The 19,969-nt window shown below is 35.0% G+C and overlaps 1 protein-coding gene across 7 annotated transcripts in view; it reads right to left on the minus strand.

The window, feature by feature from the left end:
• EML5 (EMAP like 5) overlaps positions 1-19,969 on the minus strand; it is a 112,785-nt gene that overhangs the window by 14,548 nt on the left and 78,268 nt on the right. For 3 of the 7 annotated variants that reach the window (XM_083836483.1, XM_083836482.1, XM_083836486.1), the window contains 8 exons: positions 11,911-11,989; positions 10,905-11,034; positions 10,293-10,391; positions 8,157-8,177; positions 5,132-5,305; positions 3,461-3,669; positions 1,208-1,365; positions 453-567 (listed from right to left, as the gene is read on the minus strand). In XM_083836483.1, coding sequence (XP_083692609.1) covers positions 453-567; positions 1,208-1,365; positions 3,461-3,669; positions 5,132-5,305; positions 8,157-8,177; positions 10,293-10,391; positions 10,905-11,034; positions 11,911-11,989 — 985 coding nt within the window. Of the gene's footprint in view, positions 1-452; positions 568-1,207; positions 1,366-3,460; positions 3,670-5,131; positions 5,306-8,156; positions 8,178-10,292; positions 10,392-10,904; positions 11,035-11,910; positions 12,003-19,969 lie in introns of those variants that run through there. The other 4 variants (XM_083836484.1, XM_083836485.1, XM_083836487.1 and 1 more) reach the window with 4 other exon arrangements.

The raw sequence follows: 19,969 nt of genomic DNA on the forward strand, positions 1-19,969 counted from the left end.
ATTATCTATGATATAATACATTAGCTACTCATGATTAGCAGTAATAAAGATATAAACCAAAGCTATAGTTAAGTCAAGAAAGTTTGCTTAAGTCAAATCAAAGCTAATTTACTTCTTAAAATCATCTATGATCTCCTAGAGTACAAAGAAGTATCACGGCACCAGTGGAATTATTGCTTGCAATATTTGAAATGTGGAAAATAATACAAAATAGAAAAGAAATCCTTAGTCTTTAATCAAATATGTAAAGAATATTAACCTAATTAAGAATAAGATCTCCTGAAACAGATTTTTTTTTAATTGTAAAAAGTCAAATGTAGACACCTTGCAGCTCAACATTTAATTTCAAATACTAAAAGAAAGAGGAAGCAAACGATTTGTCATATTTTTAATGCCACAGATCAACCCATGGATTATAAACTTTTTTTTTAAAGTCATGATGATTCCTTTACCTTGCCTCTACAAACAGAGCGAACACAGTCAGTCATTTGTCCTGTCTCCAGTCTGAAGGCACGACATCGCTTCAGCTCTTGATCCCACAGTTTAACTGCTCCTCCTTCCTTTGATCTATTAAGAAAGCAGGAACAACAACAAATGTAACAGCTGGCACAAAAAACTCAATGAATACATGAAAGAGCTATATAATTTAATGTAATTTATTATAACTGAGGCATTTAAATCTGTTTTAAATCATTAAAGAACCATTAGTTTTTACTGAACAGGTGATGTTTATATGCTGAGCCTCTTAGCTAAGCAAGAACTACTGATTCAAAGTCCTCACCGTACTGCTTTACAGAACAAGCTCTAAGATGGTCACTGCTAAGCTTAGTCTGAATTAGTATCTCCTTGGGATTTTGTCTAGTCAAAGGAGCAGTGAAGTATGTGAACGAATTGACATATTATTAGGACAGGCAGCAATTACCAAAATACAGTCGAGGGAAACAGGACATATATGTCTTTTAACACATTTGCTGTGAAATAAATTGCAAAAGATACAGGAGGAAAATCACAAGTCTCTTCCAGTCAGTGGAAAAAATAAGTACAAGAAGCTCATGTGGGATGACTTGCACTTTGGCTACTATTCAGGGATCCAAAGGTGACTACTGACAGCTTTGACATCTCAGTCAACTACTCCACATTAGAAAGTATGAACCAAAACAATTTTTAGAGAATACATGTGCTTGCAGAAAAAAAAAAAAAGACTCACGGCCTTTCCTTGCCTCCTGTAACAATCAAGCCATCTCTTAATGTGGTATACATTGTGAAAACTGGTCCATTGTGAGCTTTGGCCACAATTCGTATCAAGACATGATCTTTCCAAACGCAAACATCTCCACTGATAGTACCCGTAAATGTCAAGTTATTCTGAAAAGAGGAAAAATATACTCATCAACTGATTCTGAGTAAGGCAGAAGAAAAACATTCAGAAACAAAGATCATCACCATTTCTTTTAGGCTAGATTGCTTTTTTGTATGCCTGCGTAGGAGAATTAAGACATGTAGGGTCAGAACAAGCTGCTATACGCTTTGTTGAAGTCTGAAACACATGGTTTCTTGCAGCTAATAGGCTCTAAACTGCAGAAAGAAATGCAGTGACTTAAAATTCAGCTATAGTGTTACCTGTTTTCAGCCTATTAGGTGTGCACAAATGTTGTGAAAGATGAAGAAAACCAGGAACAGTTTTGACATTCCACACAAACAGGCAATTTGTACCATCTTGCCATGTGCATTATGATTACAGTAACTAGTAGTTTATGAAGAAAACAGCCTGCTATTAACTCAGACTGTAATTGTCTGGTTTCCTTTTTCTCTGCCTCCTGTTTTTGGAAGGCAATAAAAATAATAACCTCTTCTATTTAAGGATAACTTGTTAGGATACACTGAAAACCAACAGGAACCGAGGAAGAATCCTCAAATACAGTGTCCTGTATAGTATTTTATATAATATGCATGTGTTTGGCAAGAACACTTTCCTTGAATTGGGTGATGCTGACGGCCTACATCCTTATTTAAAGGGGGTGATGGTGGTGCCCCTGATGAATGAATAAATAAAAGAGGACTGGAAATAAACATGGGGGCAGATCCTCTGACCATCCTCACGGCATAACTGCTGGGCTGATTTTAACCTGTTTCCGAGCACCTGAACCAGCTCCTCCTGAGATAAAAGTCAAGGAATAGCAGCGCTTCCAGAACTGTTCCCTACAAGCAGTATGAAAAACACACCAGGTGTCGCTTCATTCAGGTTGCGTATCTTTTTACAAAATCCCTGCAAGTTTTGCATCCTCAGACAACCTCATATTGTTTGACAATCTCCAGGACATTCAACACGAAGCCCAATTTACATGGTACGAAGCATCCCTCCATAAGAAAGTTCACTGAGGGTTCCAAAACACCAACTAATGCCTAGGCTGTGCATCTCTAGCACCTAGCATTTGGAAGATAACCTCACTTTGAAGGAAGACATGACTCTCTGAAATCTCTTAGATTAGATATTAAGAAATTCTTTACTCAGAGGGTGGTGAGGCACTGGCACAGGTTGCCCAGAAAAGCTGTGGATGCCCCATCCCTGGAGGTGTTCAAGGCCAGGCTGGATGGGGCTTTGGACAACCTGGTCTGGTGGGAGGTGTCCCTGCCCATGGCAGGGGATTGGAATCAGATAATCTTTAAGCTCCCTTCCAACCCAAAACAAAGGTACCTAAATCAAAGGTACCTAAAGAGACACCACTGTGAAAAACAGGTAGTCTTACCAAAACATGAAACCTCTGGCCATTTACAGTTTCAGAAGTCTAAATTAATAGTACAAATTCAGTCTGGACCTAATAGGCAGGCCAGAAAGGAAACACATGCAATAAAAGAGAAAGACCACTTCAAAAGATAACTATGGCCATCTGCCCAGCTGAAGATACGAATACTACACATTCAAAACAAGTCCTGAAATGGCAAGGATGTGGAACTTGTTGCTAAGTTCCCAACAAGACCTACATTTGTCAAAAACAAAAAGCAAAACAAAACCCTACTGAGGTCATCTAACAGTCATAGATGTTAATGAATGCCCCAGGTCAGTGCTGCTCTCAGATCACTCATGAGTAATAATGCATGCAGAACAGAATATAATCACCCCTAGGTGGGCATAAAATTAGCCTCAGTTCTACTGTTGGGTTCCCACAGCCTACGTAGTCAGCTTTGTTACATTTGGATTAAATACCAACCAGTGTCTTATCAACCCAAAGCACCTATAGCTTGTTTCTTCTGAAAACATAAAATTACACAAGCCTTTCTCTTTCCATTAGCTGGTATTAGTTCTAACTAAAAGTATTAGAAATGCTAAACTGAGTGTATAAAACAACTGACATACTTATTAACAGGTTAAAAAAAGTCCCAGTTAAAACTAATAAAGGCAGAGAAGAGTCAAGAATTTTTTGTATGTATACATTTTTAAACAGTTTGTTAAGGTACGTACAGCTCCAAAAGCTACAGACAGCATTGTTTGCATTCGGGCATCTTCTATGGAACTCAGCAGCCCTTTTTTACTGAGAAGAGCTCTTCCAGCCAGTGTCCAGAACCTCACGTGTTTTACTCCCACAGAAACAAACTGGGTATCCGAGTCTGGTCTGAATTCTGCTACAAATATACGCTGGTTATGACCAGCTCGGCTGGCAATTTTGGCACCTGGCAAAAAAAGAAAATGGACTTTTTTAATGCGCTAGGAAAAATATACATTTATGGCAATATTTATTTGTTTATTCATTCTGGAGAATGATGATCCATACAAGACCACACAAGTTATAAGTAAAAGTAAAAACTGCTCCTAAGTTATCATGTAAATTAAAAAAAATAATTTAATAAGAGCCAGTAGCAAGCACCTAATGAAGGTGCCATCTACTTACAATTTTCCTACTTATAATTTTCTAGTTTATAATTTTCTTATAATTACTTATAAGAGGGTTAGGAGCTCAGATCCAAGTAAGTATCCGTCTCCTCTTAAATTCCTAGAAATCCTTTGAAAATCACAAACTGGACAAATTACAAGAAACTAATGAATGACTTCTCTGGAAATTTTGTCTGAAGATGTTTTATTTCTTTCTGTAGAAAATGCAGGAACTGACTTTGTTACATATAGTCTTAGATTCAAAGGTAATGCTCTTCCAGTCTTTTCAGAGTTATTAAAATCAGACATTTTGACCCATAAATATCAAGGTTCCTCAATAATTTCATTACCTGACCTCCTGTGGTATTTAGCCCTTTCTAGGGAATACACATCTTAGCTGCCATGCTGAAGCTGTATCAGCTTTCAATGATGAACACAGGTATATTCTGACTGAAATGGCAGTGAATTGCTGCACAGGCTTTTACCACACATTTTCACATTACCTAAGATTGCAAAAATGCACATTTGATCCTGAATCCAGCTACACAAGCTGTGAAGGATCATTTAAATTGATTTGGTAGTTTATTTATAAACTTCTGAGAGATATTAGTCAATGAACAGAAATCTCAAAAGAGAGAGCAAATAAACCAGTATGACTAAAGAACCAATATTAAAATCTGGGTGTGGCTTTGACGGATAGGAAAGAGACAACCAAATTGCTTTATCCTAAATCCTGAACTTGGTTCAAAGCCAACCTGAATAACTGTAGTATAACTTAATACACAAATAACATAGTGGCACAGATGAGCTGTACTGGCACATTTCTGCAATTTGCAACTTTGGGAGCATTATTTTAGTAGTAAAACAAGTAATCAGACTTTAGAAGATAAAAGAACAGAAAAGAACAGAAAATTTCAACTGTGAGCAAAAAAGACATTTATAAAGGGTTTTTAACCGAGCAGCAAAGAAATGGCTGAAAGATATATATTTTTTAAGAATACAATTTTCCTTCATTATTCTAATTATAAATCAGAGAACTATCCTCATCTTTATGTAACAGTTCCAAAGGAGGTATTTTTAGCAGTTATTGAAACAGGTAAGTACCTGGTAAGTAAGCTTACCTCTTCTTGCACAGTGCATAGTGCACACCATTTACTGTAATAATTTTCTATCTGCTGATACTTTTATGTTATAACTGTCTTTGACTCAGCCCAATATGCTTCTAACATGAATGCATTCTACAAAAAACAATCACTTTCCTACCTTCCTGCCACTTCCAAATGGTAATGGTATGTTCGGGATCCAGCCCTACGGAGAGCAGCAGTTTGCCAGTGGCACTGAAACTGACTGAGCAAACTCCCTTTGAATGGTAGCACCGCAGTACTGATAATGTCTGTTTGTTCATTGCATCCCACACATGAATAGAAGGAGCTGTAGCTACACAAATATACATTAAAAGAAAAGTTAATTAGCATATGTATTGAAAGTGTCTAATGATTTGCTTACTGAAGCAATTATTATTTGTTATTAATACGACAAAATTATTCTGGTCAGATGAAAAGAAAGAAAAGAAAGGAGATTTTGGCCTGTTTGGAAACCAATTTCCTGCAAATAGCATCATTAAGCCAGGACTAAGAATTTGGCCTCATTATACTACTGGAGATGTAAATGTTGCTTAATGTGTTACTGGTCTTCTGAAGCACAGCAAAAACTATGAAACATGGCAAAAGCTCTGAAAGCAAGCTGTTTTCTCCTGTTTTTTTCTTTGAGTAAAACTTGTCTCAGCATGCTAACTCAAACCTCTACAAACAGTGAGTAAACCATCAAAACATAATTTCTAAGTGGGGCTTTTGGACAGCTGATAGCTTCTGAGAAATCAGGTTACAGTACAAGACCAGAATCTCCTTTTCTATGAAATGGTCATCTGTCTGAAATGTATGCTCTCCTAGGAAAACGTCAGTTGAATAATCAGCCTGCTTACTAGTGTAGGAGAACTAGGGTATTTAATTTAGTCTGTATCATTTGGACTGTAAGCTGAACCATCTTTCCCTGCTATTTATGTATGCAATTATTCCTACTATGATGATATCTGAGGTCTTCTTCAGAATGCAATGCCTTCTCCAAAGATCTTACAATCCAAGTTTGCAATCTCTGAGTAGCATCTAGGGCATCTCCAGGACAGTAACAGTCTCCCTCAAACGTCCTTCCTTCTGATCTCAAGCAAATGTGACTGCCAAGTCAGGAGGTTACTGGCTGCTGTCTTAGACCCAGATTCACGTAAACTAAAATCCATTTCAGCTCCATGCTTTGTGTTTCTAATTAGCTAAATCTAACCCCTCAAAGGCACCCCTACAATGGGAAACAGTATGCACAGGGACTTAGGTAAAATTTTAGCCACATGAAACTAAACTTTCAAGTATAATTCCACAGCTGTTGCCAAACAGTCTTCGGAACAATCTCTTAATTTCTTCTGTTCCCCACAATTTTCTCACATGGCATCAACATTTTTTGATCATTGCTATTTGAGAGGTAATACAGCACAGTATATACATGCCATTAAAACAGAAAGGGTTGTCAATTAGTGGTATGCCTCAAAACTTTCAACAAGCTCCCTGCTGTCCTTACAGAACGTTGAGGGAATGCAGAGCTTTGAACTGTTTGTTCTTCTCTTTGGTAAAACACTCCGTGGCCCTTGGCTTGTGTACCTCTCATATAACCTCAACTGAAAATATCCTCTTGGGTGATAGACAGAAACCTTCCTCTAGGTATAACTAAGTGAATAACTGAGCAAATTTTTCAAATCAGGACTTGAAGGATAGAGAGCACTGATTCTTGAGTCCTCCTACTTGACTGTGCTCTTCTGAAAGTCTCTGTCTTGACCTGGTATCCTGCTTGTGGAATACTACAGCTGCTGAACATCTCTCCAAAGAGAGATTTTCTAAGAGATTTTCCTTCTGAGAGAAGTGAAATAAAGCTACCATGGGCTGTCAGGACAAAAAATATCTTCAGTAAGATGAAGCAAATCTATACCATGTCATTATGAAACTTAATTTGCCATTCCAGCCTATGACCAATATCACTGTTTCAAGAACCTGTGCATCACTGCAGAAAACAGAAAATGGGAACTAAAAAAAGAGTTATTGGTAAAAGGGGTGCCAAATATCCATCAATAAATTTAAAGTGAAACTATCTGCATCTTTATAATGAAGGCAGGCAGCAGCTTGGATTCCAGACTAATGGTTCCACGAAGACGAAAAAATCAAGAGTGCTGGTTTCAGGCAGTGACAACAGAATTTAGTAACGTACAAAGGCTCAAACTAAAGTTGCAATCAGAAAAGGGCAAGTGAAAGAGGGAAAATCTCCAGGCATTATATACAGTAACAGTGATTTTTTTTTTTAAATATATAAACAACCATATCATCACTGATTCTTTTACATAGTTTGTGTGGGAAGGGGTACCTATATTCTTCCTCCCATCCTTATAGCAAGCACAATTTGGCATATTTGAAAGAAGTCAACACACATTAAAATGCCATTGTACATCTGATCTTCACAGAACAATCTTTAGATGCATATGAAGATTATTATATTTTCTAGGTATACATGAACACACATTTATGCATCTCTGAAGATGTGTCACAAGACAATTATGGCTGCCCAACAATGAACTCAGTCACACATGATGGTGATGAACTTTTTAGGTTACAGTTGAAATAAGACTTATTAATAAAAATAGCTCAATCAAGACTGTCAAACCGTCAAAGACCAAAAATGATACATAAATAATTAAACTGACACCATAACAAGCATTTTAGATCAGTGGTAATAACTGCATGACAATCATACAAAAATGTGAAAGTGCTTTATTCACTCAGTCACCTAGGCCTCCTCAATGGAATATACTTTGAAAATGCATATTTAAAAACTATTTTCAATTAAGTATCTGAAACAATTGTTAATTGTCAGCCCCAATACGTCTATAAAACCTGCAAGCATACAGAGCAATGCTATAGTCATAGTATGTATTAGAACTCACTAGTGACTGGGCAGCAAGAAGGGAGTATGTTACAACAGAATAGTTTTAAAGTGTATTCTAACATTTTAATTGTTTCTACATTTAAGATTTGCTGAGCTACTGTGGTTTATATTCAGTGCTAAAAGTAATAGGACTGATCCCAGGTTTGAATAAACTAAAAATGAATTCATGTCACTTATTGTTCTATAAAGTCATAATGGCTACTAGATAGGCTAACTTCACCTGAAGATGTTAAAATTTTATTTCCCTTACCTGACATATCTGCTGAGTCTCCTGTAATGGAAAAGCAGCAGAAAAATAATTAGACCAGAAATAAGATAAATGCTAAAAAAAATATATGCCACATTTAGTGTAATTTCTTAACACACACCTTGATGTCATCTCCTTGCATTGCAGCAGCAGCAATACTGCATTTAGTGTTAAATATGATCAATTACTGATAAATGGTGGTCACATCAGAACTACGAATTACCAGAATTAATATATTTTGATTTCCATTTTGAGTTACAACATGAAACTTTCATTTTGGTGTATGTTAGGTCTCTCTTTGCCCAACTCTAAATAATAATAATAGAATTTAACATGTTACTGATGTCTTAACAAATTAAGTAGAAAAATGCCATTTATTATTCTGCTGAGAAATAACGTTTGAATCTGATTCTGGCAAGTAGCAAATACACTCAATGATCCTCTACAGGAGTGATAAGAAATCAGGATTATAGTTTCAGCTATTGGGAAATATTACTGAGACTCTATGAAAGAGCACTGTAGTTTAAAAATATTTGAAGCTAATGTTTCTGTAAATCTTTTGAAGATTTGAATTACGGTAGTGAAGATGCATTTGTGCAAGTCATATCAAAAAGACAAATAGAATCAGTTTAGTATGTTCTTTATGAAGTATTTGCTTGTTAATGTCTCTTTGGAATCTAACAACCAAATGTTGTTCAAAGACATTTTGATTCCAGTTCGTTTTTTAAAGTGTAATTCTTTCAATTATAAAGTGTTTTTGCAGTTCAATTTTTTTAGTGTCATCTGCTCCTGATTTGTATCCCTTAATCCACATTATGAAAGAATTTATATTGTTCTACTGCTAGTTGGTGTAGAAATGATTATGAAATTAAAAAGAGTTAAGGGTCCACGTGTTTCTTCTTGAGTAAACTGAACACTGAAGAAAATGATCCATGCAAAGAACAGATTTCTACATTGTGACTACATTCTTCCCATATATTCTATCTTAAGAAATTAAGACAGATTAAGAAATATGCTGCAAAAGCAAATGATTTCCTATAACAATAAAAGGCATATATTCCTGCAAATATCCTTTGCAATGAAACCACAGGTAAAAATCTGCAGATATTTTTTTCTGTTTAAATTATTTCCATTTCTTTAAATTGATGTGAGGCAGGAAACTCACCAAGAAATTCAGCTAGTTTACCTAAGTAGTTACTACTATCGATGAGTCAGTTTTAATGAAACATGCACTTAAAAATCCAAAAGACACCGGAAAGCAGGTAATAAAAAACTCTGACCATATTTAGATGAAACACCTGAAAAAAAATCTACAAAAAAAGTTATTCTGACTAAAACGAACAATCATTTTCTTTGTGTTCTATGCACTCAGGAAAACAACGTATGCTTCCATCTGCTAAGAAACAACTGAAAGTATGGAAACTGCTCTTGGGTTGCAGGACTATAAAAAAAATTATGTTCATCTGAGAAATTTAGAAACAGTGGTACTCGTTGAGCTACGCAGATACGGTGGTTTTTTTTAAAATTATTATTATTATTTTTAATTTGGTGAGTTCACAGATCAATTGTAACGTTGCTATGAAACATCTCTTTTTTCCCCAGAAATCTATATTTATCTGTAGGGTAACACCCTTAGGGTTTGGGTTCTGTCTAGAATCTTACAGCTACATATTAACAAAACACTAAGTAGGTATTTTAAACCTTCCTGATGCGACAGAACTACATCAAGTGACAACTATTTAAAGTATTCTGATTCTAATCTATTAAAAAAAATCAGGGATAGCTTAATTAAGTCTCTTTGGAAGGTCTATGATTGCTTGGAAGGCCTAACACAAGCTGTTAGTTAAATAAACACAGACTAATTTCATGGGGCTTAAAATTTCTTTAAAAATATATTTTTCATAACACTGCAAACAAAAGATAAGCTTTCTTTCATACCTGAATGTTTTTTTTGTCTTTTTTTTTTTTTTAACTTCATTAAATTACATTCATATAAACATATAAAGAGGACAGGTAACTGAGTAACACTCATACAAACGGAGATAGCATAATCAAATACTTTTGTGATTTATCATGAACTCACAAGGCCCTAATTGCATGCTCTTACGTTAATTTCTTTTTACAAAAATACAAACATACCTACTTGGCCAGTTGCCACTATGTTGGTAAACTTGGGGTGCTGATTTACAGTGAGGCACAAAATATCATCATTGTGTTCTTGGTAAAAAGACTGAGAACCTAAGATAAAAAACATTAAAATCCAACTTTAATTAAAACATTTATACACACATAGACATGTTTATAAACTTATAAGACACGTATATAAACTTTATAATATTTGTTAGAGAAAAATATTATGATGGTATTACAGTTTGGAGCTTAAAACCAGCATACAGAAATCCTTAATTTTTTATCTTGATTTTAATATGTAATACTCAATAACTCTGAACTGTTCCCTAAACAAAGTTTTACATCTACATTTCATTTTAGCAGGCAAGTTCCAGAAAGCTAATGCCAAAATAATCAAATCTTTACTTCCTTCAAAATTCAGTTAGCAGAAAGATTTAAATATATAAAGCTTGCTCATGCAGATATTAGGAATTATCTCTACAGACTGCATCTTCAGCAACAGCAAATAAAAATATTACTTTTCCCATCTAATTTTATTAGATTTAAAGCATACCAGTAACTTCATAAACTATTACTCCATATGTGATAAGAAACATTTTCCTCAAGTAGGTTTTCTCTTACCTGTTGCCACGTTATACAAGATCCCAATAGATGCAGTATGATATATTACATCGGCACCATCGTTCAAATAGTGCACATTGTTTCTGCAGTCCTTGCCTCGGTACCCAAATACCAGCTCCAAAATTAGGTCCTAAGAAAGATATTTAAATCTATTAGATAATCAAAAACTTAAAGGAATTATGAATTTTGCAGACTTTTCCAGGATTTTATTTTTCAAATATGTCCTTATGAAGTAATGAAAGAGGAGTTTAATGATGTCTCAAACCAACAGAAACTGAGATCTTGCCTATTTTGTCAGCTTAGAAACTCTGGCCCACAATCTAATTCCACTTGGCAGTTAGGAATGTTGCGTTACCACCTAAAAATTCTGGAACATTGCTGACAAAAGATTGGTTTTTTATCCTAAAAGAAGCATTTTGTTAAGTCATAAAAAATATTTTAGTTCATATAAAAAACTGCATTTTTCAAGGTTAGGTGAAATTTCCACTTCAGATTAATCACAAGTGAGTATATTTATTTGCATTGGCTATATACTAGGAAAAGTGCTGGAGCCAAAGACATTATGAATATATATACACATATATATATATATATATATATAAAATTAAACTTAACTGTTAATAGTGAGTTTAAAAATTTTAAAAGAAAATTCAATAATTTTTACAATAACAGATGTTTTATTAGTGACAATACACCCACTAAGAATAAAAAGTTATCTGAACAAGACATACTGTTGTCTACATATTGCATTTAAAGGGTTTTATTCTTAATAAGAATGAAGCCATGCTCCATTTAGTTTGTGGGAGATGTAACATTATTTTGAGGATTTACCAAAATGAAAAAAAAATCCTCTCCCACTTTTTTGTTATTTACTCACTATTCACTATTTCAATCTTTGATAAATTTAAAATGAAACAATCATTTAGCATGTCCACAAACGTGTCAATTTCTGGCAAAAAAAAAATCTAAAAGGAGAGGGAGGAGAGATCAGTGTGCCTTTTCTTACCTCTATAGGTCTCTTTTTTTTCCCAACATTATTTGTCTGAAGTTTCTCTGGCTGTGGCAACGCCCTACTAACTGGTGGTCTGAAATAAAGAACTGTGAATAAGAGAAGGCTGTCCGTCACCCATTCCATACTAACACAGTACCTTCTAACCTGCTACTGTACAAGAAAAACTCCTAGCACCAGCCTGCTTAACTGATATTTCCATCCATCTTTAAAAGAAATGCCTCTGTCAACGGAAAAAGCAAACGCCCTTGATTTCAGAAATGTTAAATATGCTAAGTTTTCTGACAATTCTTCCAACAACAATCCATGAGGTTAATGAAAAAGCTTGTTTTTCAATGAATTACAATTGATCTAATATTCTTGGTTTTTAATGCTGTATTCTTAAGGTATTTCTTTCTTTTCCATACCTGATTGTTCTAAATACTTGAGATCATCATTCCTGCTTCCCACAATCCTTCAGTAGGCTCTACCTTTTCCTGTTGTAACACTTGGTAAAGAACCCCAGGTACACCTTTCTATTCATTCTTACATCGATAGAAGCAAGTTATTGAAGAACACTCAGCTGAAAATAAATCATCACCATGCAAATGCATGACTATTAGCCATAACATATGTTCCACTGTTCTGAATACTCCAGATTTAAGAAATCTAAAATAGATATGACTGATAAGATACCTGTAGCATCTTTCAGATGATGTTCAAGTTTATACAGAAAGAAACATAGAAACAAATTTTATTGATCAAAATTAGACAATTATTTCTAGTACTCTGCAGGAGCAAATTGATTCTAAATATGCAACACATGTAGCCATGGGAAAAAAAAAAGTAAGAAAGACACTTGAGAGGAACGATTCATTTAAAAATAAACTATATATAGATTCAGTGAAATTCAGATTACTTAATCCAGGGGGTAGTGTAGCAAACTAATATCACATACATAAATCAACACATTGGCTCTCTCTCATACTCCCTTTTAGTATGAAGTAATTTATCTTTTAATTAGATCTTTGTTCAAGCAATGACTTTGATGCAATTAAGCACCATGCTATTTCTAAGAAAAATACATAATGATTTGCTTATATACTGTATGTTTTGAACTACAAAGTTATTTCAGTTATTCAAATAAGACACCATTTTCTGAGCTTTATTACATTCTTCCACTTTCCCTGTCCAATTTGAATACAATTCATAGGTTTATCTCATATGACAAATAAAAAACATCTGTATGTATTTTAATGCAAATTATACCGCAAATATAAACTGTGCTCTGAGATACTTTAGTTACTTCCTCTATACCTGAAAACCTGTAAATACTTATGAAAAAATGTACAAAAGAAAACCGTATGATTACAAATCTGTCTGCTAAAAAAAGTCAGATTGCCTGATCACCCAAACATGATTAAGTTCAATAAAACCGTCTATGTAAGACATAGCCAGAAAGAGGTCCTTGAAATATTTCATTCAGCAACATAAATCCAGATTCTATAAAATATAAAATCTTAACATTAGAAAACACAAATCCAGATGTAAAAATAAATATTATTATTTTACACTGGATAGTTAACACAATGCATCTTTTCACAGGGAAGAAATATAAGGTGTATTAAACTAATTTTTATGTATTTCAAAGGATTAAATAATTAAAGAAAAGACTGAAAATTCAGGTCATGAAAGAAAATAACTAAAGTTCATATTTCATATTTATAAATAAGTACAAATTTTATTAATAGCAAACAACACTAATTGAAAAGATTTATAGAGAAATACTTCTATAATTTCAAACAGAATGATAGGCTAACACTTGTGTGGTTTTTTTTTTGCTACTCCAAAATTCTTACTCTTGCAGAACAGACTTCTAAGATAAACCTGCAGTCAAAGCAAAAGCTACGACATCTACCATATATAAGAACGCAGGTCTGAAAACAAGTCCAGTGTGGACATGCACAAAAGGTCTCCTCACTCGGAAACAAATATTAAGAGATGACAATTATATTCATTCTTTCTGTTCTGCTTTAAACATGCTTGGTGGGAATGTAACCACAGACTTCATTCTCAGAGATCCTCAGTTAAAGATCTCTTTTTCCTCTCTGAAGACGCCAGTTAGAAGGAATTCATACACATGAATCGTATTCACAATATTCATATATAGAGATCAATGTCTGCCCTGCTTCCATCCCCTCGTGAGGAAACTGCAGGCTGCCATGAGGCCTCCCCTCCTCTGCTCTGGGCTGAAGAAACCAAGGGACCTCAGCCTCTACTCATACATCTTACCCTCTAGACCCTTCACGATCTTTGTAGCCCTCCTTTGGACACTCTCTAATAGTTTTATATCCTTCTTATGGGTGGCGCCCAAAACTGCACACAGTACTTGAGGTGAGGCCATACCAGCGCAGAGAAGAGCGAGACAATCCCTTCCCTTGACCAGCTAGCCATGCCGTGCTTGATGCACACCAAGATATGGTTGGTCCTTTTGGCTGCTAGGGCACACTGTTGACTCACATTCAATTTCTGTTCACCACAGCCCCCAGATCCCTTTCTGTGGGGCTGCTCTCCACCCTCTCCTCTCCCAGTCTGTATGTGTATCCAGGGTTGCCCCGTCCTAGCTGCAGAATCCGGCACTTTCTCTTGTTAAACTTCATATTGTTGGTGATTGTCCAGCCCTCAAATTTGTCAAGATCTCTCTGCAAGGCTTCTCTACCCTCGAGGGCGTCAACAGCTCATCCCAACTTAGTATTGTCTGCAAAATAACTCAGTAGACCTTTAAGTCCTACACCCAAGTCATTTATGAAAATATTGAAGAGAACTGGCCCTAAAATGGAGCCCTGCAGAAATGCACTGGTACCTGGCCACCACCCTGACGTAACCTCATTTACTATAACCCTTTGAGCCTGAACCGTCAGCCAATTGTTCACCCACTGCAATATGCATTTATCTAGCTACATGCTGGACATTTTGTCCAGAAGGATACTGTGAGAAACAGTATTGAAAGCCTTGCTGAAATCCAAAAAGATTATATCAACCTGCTTCCATTCTACCAACTTTTGGAGCTGAGGGAAAAAAAGCAAAACCACGCATGTACTGGGCTACATCTACATAAGCTTGTTGGCCGGTACAGAAACTAAGGAACACATCTGATTTCTGTCAGTAATCCCAACGTACAATTTCACGAACACTCTTGAATCATTACTGGCTCTTGAACATCTCTTTTCAGGTCTTATACTGGATGTGAAATTCCCAGCATCCTCAGCTATTTTTCAGATTCTTTCTCCTGTTCTGTCTTATCACCACTGACTCCTAGCATCTTTTCATCAAGTCTGTCATATTACAATGGTATTACCACTACGCGTGATCAAAATTCACTTTTTTTTTTAATAAAGAAACTACATTTTTATTTATAGGTTTCTAAATCATCTATAGAAAGCATTCCCAATTGATCATAATGTTTATCATATTAGGCAAATATAGAAATAGGTCATCAGGAAAAATATTTGATCATATCACAGTAGATAAGCAATTTCACTTGCAAATACTCTGATCACGATCTCCCACACATAATACAGATCTCCTAGTGTCACATGGAAGCCCTCTTAACATTGCGTGCTAATGAAATCCAGTAACTATCCAATCAAATCAAACTACTGAAATGCATGAACAAAATTCAAGGACACATTCTTTATGGGGAATGGGTTCTCTGAAAGCACTTCAGTGATACAGAGAATAAAAAATTGCCCTTATTCATTCAAGTAAATGAAGACAGAGAGAGGGAAAAAAAGAGGAACTAATACAGCCCAGGTCCAATTAAAAAGCTAACTAAATCTAACAGCTTCATTAAACTTCTTCTTTAAAAGAGGTAAATTTGCATTAAAATTCCCCTTTCTTTCATAAAGAACTCTTTTTTTTTTGATATCTGTTTGGAAATGTCACAATGTTTGATATAGAATATATATATCCCAGAATATTATCAAATAACTTTTTTTTTTTAAACGTATGTATGTAAGAAGTACTGCTTAACACTGAACAAACTCTAGCGTCTATGATTTCTGAAGCTAAATAGAAAAATAATAAATAGTTCTCTGAATATCAAAAGTATTTGAAAAATGCATAGAGTTAAAAAGTTAAATGAACTGCACGTACCCAATATTTATCCTGTTATTTTACAGCTAGGAATTCTATTTACTGAAGTATATCTAATGACTACTTACTGAAGTATATCTAATCAAAAAGGTTTCTAGCCAAAGACAAATCCAGCTGTCAAAGACATATCAAGGACTAAAGAAAATCACACTGCCACCTTATTCCACTGTGAAGTATCAATATCTAAGCCCACAAAAACACCAGCACAAATGTTTGGGCAAAAATCCAAACATTACTGAAGAAAAGAAAGTAGAAAAAGATACACTACTCTTGCAGTTCCAGAAAGTCTTCATAGCTGAGAGAGAAGCATAATTTCTAATACTTGTCAGACAGCAAGGAAATCTTTAGATGTGTCTTCCTTTAGATTACATTTCAGGCAGTACATGGAACAAGAATGTCAGATTCTAGATCTAAGTCATCTTGCAGAAATTTCTCTTATTACCTTGAACAGCAGACTAAAAGAAGCATATCATTAACTAAAATCACTTTTTAAATTATTAAAAATTTAGTAGCAAAAAAGCAAATTAAGATTTCAGATCAAAGGCAAGAGACGACCTTACCATCAAAAAAAAAATCTGAAGCAAGAAGTTCAAATTCTAGAGAACTGAGTCCTATTCTCTTAGGACAATTCCTAACTAGACGGCTATAAAAATAGTTTTATTCCCATCTCTGTTTAGACCTACCAAAAAGAAAAAACACATTAATTCACAGAAACACTATTTTTTTTTTAGGAGGAGCTACGCACATTCATCATTAGTCAGAGGTCAGTGCTATTTGACTACTGTTGCAAAGGAATATAAATATCAGAGACTAAGAGAGGACTGCACAGGTCTGGAGAGATTCAAAGAAATGGAAAGGATGCAGCTAGAACAGCAGAGGAAATCCCTGTAATGATGTGCTTTTGAAATAAAGAAAATGAGAAGTAGGTTCAACAGGTTTTTCCCTAAAAAAACAACAACAAAAATAAACTAAGCTTTATAGTAATAGGGAAGTTGACAGCCCCGCAGTACAAGTGAGTGAAGAGACTGCTGCTGAGCAGGCAGGCTCCATGCAAAGGCTGTGTGTAGCCTCTATCAGTTTCACGGATGGGGGAAAGGGAAGATGGAGCAAAACTGATCAATCCACTTCCTGCTCACTCTAGCACACTCCCAAATATTTTATATTTTTGATTTCTGGGTGATGATTGCCAACCCAGCAAAACAGTCTTACTACTATTACTGTTGTTATAGGAATTCATAAAAAAAAATAGCATAAGGAGACCTTCTTCAACTCATCATCCTCACATGTGACAAAGAGCACTCAAGCCTCACTTCTTTCCCTTCCTTTTTCCCCCTCTTTTTTATTTTCTTTTCCCTTCATTTATGACCCTGCAAGATAGGGGAAAGTGAAAAAGCAGAAAAATAAAATACAGTAAAAGAGTGTAAGAAAAAGCTTAAGAAAAATTTCATGTTTGTTTTTTTTTTTTTTTCCCCAGAAAAAATAAGCAGTAAAAACTGAAAATACATGGTTCTGGCACAGGTTTATGTTACTGGAACCAAAATGACTGGAACTGAAGATTTCTCTCCTGCTTGGATCTAGAACATGGCCTTCTTCTAACATTGCTGTCTGCTAATTCCTTTTGATGGAATGGGAGAAGTAAAACAACTTCATGTTATGCAACTGATTGTAAAGACCATCTGTACTTAAAGTCTGTACAGACAGACAGACATGGATACAGGTTGATGCTTATCCTTAGCCAATCAGAGCTGACACATTATCATACAGAAGAATCAAATGAATAAAGTTACTAAGAGGACTTGACAATTTACACTCAGTTACATACATAAATTTTTAGATGACCTGTGAGTTAAGTACCCATCTACGAAACACAAACTATAGTGATTCAGAGCAGTGGAACTTGAATGCAAACTACAGGCACATATGTATTTTTTTCCCCAGTTAAGTTTCAGGGTGCATTTAAAAGCAGGAATGTTGAAGAATACCAGAATGTATTTTCCAAGTGCTTTTCTAAAGTTTCAAAAGATGAAGGTATTTTTTACCTGCTAGTTATGTGCAGAAAAATGACTAATACAGCACACAGTGGTCATATATTTGCAAGTACAAGATTGGCTGCATGCTCATACAATACATGCAAAAGATGGGTGGGAGAACATGAATAACATTTTGGGGTGAAGGCACTCATGAATGGGGTCAGTTTGAACATGTGGAAGAAGAGGTCCAGCCATCTATCACAGGGGAAAACAAATACCTCAATTATGGCACTTCACTTTCAACATGACAATAGAATCAGTATTTATACATTATTATTTCTTGTTAGGAGACCATGAAAAAAAGGAATAATAGAAGCAATTTGAAGTAGTTTACGAACAAGAAGAAATCCCTTTTTCATGCTTTTTGATATAATTTCAATATTATCAATATTGCTACCCACTTAACTTGCATGGTGATATTGCACCTCACTCCCTGTATTCATTATTGATATCAAGTATCTAAAGTCATTAACTGAACAAAGGATGGTCAGCTGGATTTTCCTTTTCTGTGGTTAACAAACTACCACTGGTTCTTTGAGTTCCATGACAACTCACGATAATGTCAATTACAACATTTATTTCTGTCTTGAAAGTTAATGTTACTGTGAGCATGATTTCCTAGAGCAAATTGCAGTTGCTAGTACAAATGAAAAGCTCCTTCCTGTGAGGGTAACCAGAGACACACTTTGTACTTTGGGTGGCTTGCACAGAACTTAACAATTGATTTTGCAGTAGTCGTCAGCATAAAGTGACTTTCACTGTCCTCCCCAAAAGGTGTCAACAAGTATGAAGGAGAGAATGAATTTAAAAAGTAAAGAGCTTTTGCATTAACTTTTGGTAATATTTTCAAAGTCACTTGTGAAACTTTAGACATCTGATTTCCATTAGAAGATAAGGAAACCTGGTAGTTTTAAAATAAGGTCCCTGACAATGTTTAGTCATCATGATTTCCACGTGTCCTGTGAGTAGGAAGTTGCATTTTGTATACACTACTGCAGATGTAAGTAATTTAATACTTCAACACTTAAGCGACATGTACACCTTGACACATCAGGTGAATCTGTTGAAACAAGTGTAAAACCTTCCACAACTGAGGTGGAAAGCCGTCAGCTAGGAATTGGACTGAGTGTTAATTTATACATTTCAATAACTAGTATTAGAAATTATTATTTGTAAAACTTAGACACGTTTAACAGTCCCTATAGTTACTTTTATATTGGTAGGTAAAGAAATACCTAGCTTAATATATTGAACAGAACAATAACACATATATACACAGTTTGTAAGTAGTACAGTAATATTCTGAAGAGTAGTAGGTGCATGGTATAGCACCCAACATGACAGATGGCTTTTCAAGGAAAACAAAAGATGACAGTAAAATATGGAGCAGAGAGCAAAATAAGAGCATTACCTGGAACCTCTTTTCAGCAGCAGATAAGAAAGAGAAAAGAATTAGTTACACAAGTCTATATGAAAGCTAAGTGTCAGTGAATTATTCATAGAAAATTATTATTAACCTTCAGATTTGTTTACTTCTTTTTAAACACAGGAATTACAACTTCATAGGCAGTGTAGATCTATTATTAGTACAGGTAACTCCAATTCATTTAAATGGGAATTATGAACAGGTACTGACATGAGAGTATAATTCTAGGAATAGTTCCTACTGTAAACAAAAAAAGAAAGCAGAAAGAGACCCCAAAAACCTTTGAAGTGTATCAAGTGTTTAAAGAGTTGGCAAATACAACACTCAAATAACTTAAAGAAGGGTTTAGCAGGTTTAACTTCCTTAAAAGAGCTCATGGATAGAAAACTCAACTCACTACTGAAAACAGATGTTCAAGTACACTTATAAAGATATATTCAGTTATAATAAATTACTATTATCTCAG

This window comes from Anser anser (genome assembly GCF_964211835.1).
Source record: "Anser anser genome assembly, chromosome: 5".
NCBI lineage: Eukaryota > Metazoa > Chordata > Aves > Anseriformes > Anatidae > Anser > Anser anser.